Here is a 6,292-nt window from a genome sequence, read left to right on the forward strand (position 1 = left end):
ATCTCATTGAGATTAAATTTTTTTATTTGTAAAAGCACCAATCTCATTATTACTTGCTCTGTAAATAGCAACTGATGTGGTAGTATCACAATATAATAAAAGAAGTCAGGATGTAAGAGGCCTTTCTCTCTGTTTGACAGGGTGGTGCTGGTATCTAATTATACACAAACCCTAAATATTTTACAAGAAGTCTGCAAACGTCATGGATATAATTGTTCAAGACTTGATGGACGGACCCCAGTTGCACAGAGGCAGCAGATTGTTGACGGATTCAATAGCAAACACTCATCAGATTTTATCTTCTTACTAAGTTCAAAGGCTGGTGGTGTGGGACTGAACCTTATTGGAGGTTCTCATTTAATTTTGTATGATATTGATTGGAATCCAGCTACTGATATCCAGGTAGGAAAGCTTTATATGTGTGTGTGTATATATAAAATTCAAAGCATTTTGGGCACTACTTTTTATTATGTACTTTTGGGTTAGGGACATAGAGCTTGTATTCTGAAATGATTCTAGGAATGAGTGTGGACAAGCATAAAACCATTAGTGCCCTCTCTAGCTATGAGAAAATATCTGCTTGCGGTCTGGGCTGATAGCAGATATCTGAGGAACTGCTGGTTGGGCCAGTTCTGAGCCATCCCCCACCCCTGAAGATTCCCTAAAGAAACCCCCTACCCTTAGGGGGTTTGGAGTTACTTGGACTGGGAGTAGACCTGTCACAGCAGCTATGGATCCCTGAAGGTATCTCTATTCAGATCCACATCCCCATGCTTTGCTGTAGGTAGGGTGGGTGCTTCCTTACTATATAGAGCCAACACTGGGCTAACTGCACATTATAGAGGATACTCAATATGGTGTGAATACTTTGATTTTTTTGTAAAGAGGAACCAAAATATAGCACTTGGAGGATGCCCAATCATCATGAGGCAGCTAGGTAGTGTAGTGCATAGAATGCTGAGCTTGGAGTCAGGAAGACCTGAGTTCAGATATGGCCTCAGATATTTACTAGCTCTGTAACTCTGGGCAAGTCACTTAATCTCTGTGATGTATAAAAAGTTGGAGAGACATAGATTCTGGGCAATTTATCATTTCATTAATCATGCTAACAATAATAAAAGGGGTCAGTGATATTCTTCAAAGCCAAAGACCCCTTGTGGAACTCACTCACCACTTAAATGCCCTTGGAAGAGTGGGTGTTCCCAAGGATGGCAATCAACTCTGATTGGTTAACAATTAATGAGAAGAATGAATATTATAATGAGAGGTGGACCTGTTCTAATGACTCTGATCACTCTGTCTTGAACAGGGAGACTTATCTATACCCATATCACCCTGTCTAAGGTAATTAGACAAAAAGATCTACCCCCTTTGCCCAGACCTGCCAGAGTGGAACACAATGGGCCAGAAGTCACCTTAGATTAAATTCTATGTAAGGTATTCTAGTTGGGTGGGGTCTCCCACCCAGGATCAAAAGGCATCTATCAGGGGCAGTTAGGTGGCACAGTGGGTAGAGCACCGGCCCTGAAGTCAGGAGGACCTGAGTTCAAATCCGTCCTCAGACCAAATACTTACTAACTGTGTGACCCTTGGGCAAGTCACTTAACCCCAATTGCCTTACAAAAAAAAAAAAAAAAAAACGGCATGTATCCCAGGGATTTGGGTAATCTCATCCATCAACAATGCCCTTCAGAGATTGAATGACCTATAAGCTTCTGAAAAAATCCTGGTCCTAATTCAATAATTGGTTATTAATATGAGAGAGAAATAATCATTTTTCTTACCTCTCTTGGTGTCAGTTTCCTTAACTGTAAATGGGATGGTAATAATAGCACCTATCTCACAGAGTTGTTAGAATCAAATGAAATAATAGTTGTAAAGTGCTTAGCCCCAGTGCTTGGCACATAGTAAGTGCTATATAAATGTTTACTCCTTTCCCTTTTACCTTCCCTTTTCTTTTCTCCTTCCCCTTTTCCTTCCCTTCCCCAATCATTGGTTTTGATGTCTGCAAATGTAATTCAGGATTCCTAGATTAGTGTACCATTCTGTAAATTACATTAGCTTTTGATACTATTTTTTATAGGCAATGGCTAGAGTGTGGCGAGATGGTCAGAAACATCCTGTGCATATCTACAGACTCCTCACGACAGGTACTAATTTAGTCCTAATTCCAACTCATATGACTCTTGATTTGGTCCCTCAGGGTGTCCAAAATATTATGTCAGTTTTGGACAATAAAAGTAACTTTTGTTTCATTTGTAATATTTTTAAATGCCAAGAATTCTCTTAAACTAGCATGCTAATAACATGTAGTTTGTTTTTTTAAAAGTATCAGGATTTGAGGTAATTATAATGAATATTTCCTGTTTAGGCACAATTGAAGAAAAGATTTATCAGAGACAGATCAGTAAGCAAGGTCTTTCTGGGGCGGTTGTAGACCTGACCAAGACATCTGAACATATCCAGTTTTCAGTGGAAGAACTTAAAAATTTGTTCACCTTTCATGAAGATTCAGATTGTGTTACTCATGATCTACTAGATTGTGAGTGTATGGGAAGGAAAGACCATCAAGGTTAGTTTCATTTCTTTAACAAAGGTAAAGTTAATTCATCTGTTTTTCAGTAGTAGAAAAACCTTACACTAAGCATTAAGAAACCTAATTCTTTCAGGTGTTGTCTTGTTGGGTTTTCTCATTTTACGGTACACTGCCTAAAGGTGGAGCTGAGAAAAATGTAATTCTTTGAACCTCAGTAATTACCTAAATTAATTTAATTTTATCTTTAAGTAGATTATGGAAACATAAACAGAATGGCTTAGGAAGGGTTTAATCCTGTTGTAATAGCTGTATTCAAAAATAGCAAAGTGTGTAGTCTTATAGAGCATACATTTGTAGTCCTCCTGAGTCAGTAGGAACCTTTAATGCGTTGCATAGTGAAGATATGGTTTCGATGGCTATGCATTTCAGCTAGTTCAATATATCTGATAGATAAAGGGTACTGTTATCCATGGTCAGATCTTGGAATCTACCTGTTTGTTATCTTTCATGTTTATCTTGAGTTCATATAATTTTTAGTGTTATTGTTTGATTTAATTATTGTTGAAATTTCTGAATTCTTTTAATTTTCTCATTATGATAATGTAGAGTTTTAATAAAAATAAATGTTAAATTAATGATGACATAGAGAATCTTCATTACATTAGCAGGACTCTCTCCTTCCTTCCTAAATGAGATCAGTGCTTGGCTCATATTTTTTCTCTCCTCTCCAACTCTTGCCCTCATACTAGGGGACCTCAGCATGCATATTGATACTTTGTCAAACATCCTAAACTCACATTTCCCTAACTTACTCATTTTACATGACCTACTCCTCCACCCCACCCCAGCTAAACACAGAGATGGTCATATCTTTGATCTTGCCATCACCTACAAGTGTTGTGCATTCCTATTCATGAACTTTGAAATTTCTTTATCTGATAATGATCTGTTTTCATTCTACTTCTTTTGCCTTGCAACTGCAAACAGTTGTTTATCTGTTCTATATTTTCACAGTGACCTCCAATCCCTCCATCATTCAGTTCTTTCCCAGGCCATCACTCCTGCATTGGCTACACTCTCTTATCTTTCCTGTCCTGACCACTTAATGAATCAGTTCAACTCTACATTGTCTTCTTCTTTTGAGTCTCTTGCCCATTTATCCTATCAAAGATTTTGCCTTATCAAATCCCACCTTGGATTACTTCTACCATTCTCTGCCTTTGCTTCTACTCACATGCTTCTGAATGGAACTCAAGGAAATCACAAAACCATTCTGACCAGTTCCACTATAAGCTTATGATACATAATCTGAGCTGGGTCCTCACTGCAGCAAAGCCATCCTTTTATTGCTGTTATTTATTTATTTACTCCAAATCAATTCACTATTCCATTCACCACAATGGCTTTTTCAAACTTTTTCAATAGTTCTCTTCCCCCCAAGAATCTTGCTTCATATTTCACTGAAAAAAATTGAAGCCATTTGCCAAGAGTTCCTTCTTTTTCCCTTGTCCTCATCTCATATCATTCAAATGCCTTCTGCAGTTATCTTCTCCTTTACCATTGCTGCCTCATGTGAAAGTGTGACCATTCTCATTGTTAAGGCAAACCCTTCTACATGCACAGGTGATCCCATTCTATCTCATCTTCGCCAGCAGATTGACCCTTTGTCTCTTCCATCTCTCAATTTTATGCCTTTGTTGGTGTTCATTTGTTTCAGTTCTGTCTGACTCTTTGTGACCTTACTTGGGGTTTTCTTGGAAAAGATACTGAAGTGGTTTGCCGTTTTTGTTTTTGTCCCTTCACATCTGGAGTATTACAACAGCTTTCTGGTTAGTGTGCCTGCTTCAGGTCTCTTCCCACTCTAGTCCATCCTCGACTCAGCTGTCAAATTGATCTTCCAGTGCAGGTCTGGAACCTGGTCCAGTTCAGCTCTCGTTAATAAGCTATGGTGGTTCCCTGTTGCCTCGAAGATCAAATATAAAGTTCTCTGTTTGGCTTATAAAGCCCTTCATAACTTGTCCCTTTTTAACTTGTTAAGTCTTTTTTATACCTGACCTCTGTGTATTCTGTAATCCAGTGATAATTAGCTTTCTTGATGTTCCTCTAATACACTCGTCTTTTCACTGGCTGTCTCCTATGTCTGCAGTATTTTTCCTTCTCATCTCCTCTTTCTGGCTTTCCTGGCTCCCTTCAAGTTTCATTTATTTTTTATTTTATTTTATTTTATTATTTTAGACAATTGGGATTAAGTGACTTGCCCAAGGTCACACAGCTAGTAAGTGTCAAGTGTTTGGTCTGAGGCCAGATTAGAACTCAGGTCCTCCTGACTTCAGGGCCAGTGCTCTATCCACTGCGCCACCTAGCTGCCCCTTCAAGTTTCATTTAAAGTCCCACCTTCTATAAGAAGCCTTTCCCAATCCTTCTCAATCTTAGTATGTTCCAACTGGCATTTTCCCCAGTTTATCTTCTGTATAGCTTGTTTGTATATATTTGTTTGTTTGTTGTGTCTCCCATTAGATTGTTAGTTTCTTGAGAGCAAGGACTGTTTTTTGCCTTTCTTTGTATCCTCAGTGCTTAGTATAGTGCCTGACACATAGTAGATGCTTAATAAATACTTATTGACTGATAAAAAAGAATATTATAAATTTTATGGAATATTGTTATGCTATAAGAAATGAGGAAGGAGACAGTTTCATAGGAACCTGGGAAGAACATCTATAAAATGATGGAGGGTGAGGTGAGCAGAACCAGGAGAACGATTTATACAGTAACAACACTATTGTAAAAACAAACAAGTTTGAATAATCAATGCAATGACCAACCACAATTCCAGGGGAGTCATGATGAAACATGTTGCTTACTTCCTGATACAGAGAGGTGTTAGACTCAGAGTGTAGATCAAATCATTTCTTTGGACTTGGCCAATATGGGAATTTGTTTTGTTTGATTATATATGTTAGTAACAGAGATATTGTTTTTCTTGCTTTCTCATTGGAGGGGTTGGGGAAAGTAGGAAAATGTGGATCTTCATTTGAAAATAAAATAGGATTTAATTAGAAAACAGAATATTAATATAAACTAAAACTTTTCCAATTCTTTTACTCATTTCAGCCGAATCTTTGGAAGGTGTCTGTGCATACAGAAATTGTCAGCTTGGCCCAAATCACCATAAGCCTGACTACAAAAAACCTCTTTCCATGTCACAGTTGAAACAGTGGAAACACTTCTCTGGGAAATATCCGAATATTAATGATCCCTTTCTTGAAAGAATTAAAGAAAATGTTTCATTCATTTTTCAAAATGTAACCAATCAAGGCTCTCCAACATAAAGAAGAGTTGTTTACGTTAAGAACAAAGAGTATGTATAACTATCTTGTGTAATTCCATAATACTAAACTGTGTTTTATTGTGATAGAAAAATGGGAAGATTTAAATAAAATTGATGGATATTTTTCTGTAATTTTGTCACAATAGTCAAAATTTATTAAAATGTTTAACAGTTTGCCATATATTCTTATTAAATGAATGTTCTAAACTTTTAAAACAGAAGACTTAAAGAAAGGCTTTTGGTTTCATATAATTATTGATTCATTCCATATTCAGTAAATATTTTGTCAGATGCCTACTAAGTACTGTTGAATACCAAAGTAGAACAATGCATTTATATAGCATTTTACATACATCTATGAAACACTTTGAGAATATAATAAAAGTCATTGAGATGTTGTTAAGTAGTTAATTATATGGTTAAGCTCT

General features: G+C 36.9%; 1 protein-coding gene across 1 annotated transcript in view; it reads left to right on the plus strand.

The window, feature by feature from the left end:
- Positions 1-5,955, plus strand: part of RAD54B (RAD54 homolog B) — a 128,063-nt gene extending 122,108 nt beyond the window's left edge. The window contains exons 12-15 of the mRNA XM_027856979.1: positions 141-402; positions 2,084-2,150; positions 2,372-2,572; positions 5,648-5,955. Of these exons, the coding sequence (XP_027712780.1) occupies positions 141-402; positions 2,084-2,150; positions 2,372-2,572; positions 5,648-5,865 (748 nt within the window). The 3' untranslated portion in view covers positions 5,866-5,955. The remainder of the gene's footprint in view (positions 1-140; positions 403-2,083; positions 2,151-2,371; positions 2,573-5,647) is intronic.
- Positions 5,956-6,292: the final 337 nt, after the last annotated feature.

Source organism: Vombatus ursinus, unplaced genomic scaffold (assembly GCF_900497805.2).
Source record: "Vombatus ursinus unplaced genomic scaffold, bare-nosed wombat genome assembly UNPS02011767.1, whole genome shotgun sequence".
Lineage (NCBI taxonomy): Eukaryota > Metazoa > Chordata > Mammalia > Diprotodontia > Vombatidae > Vombatus > Vombatus ursinus.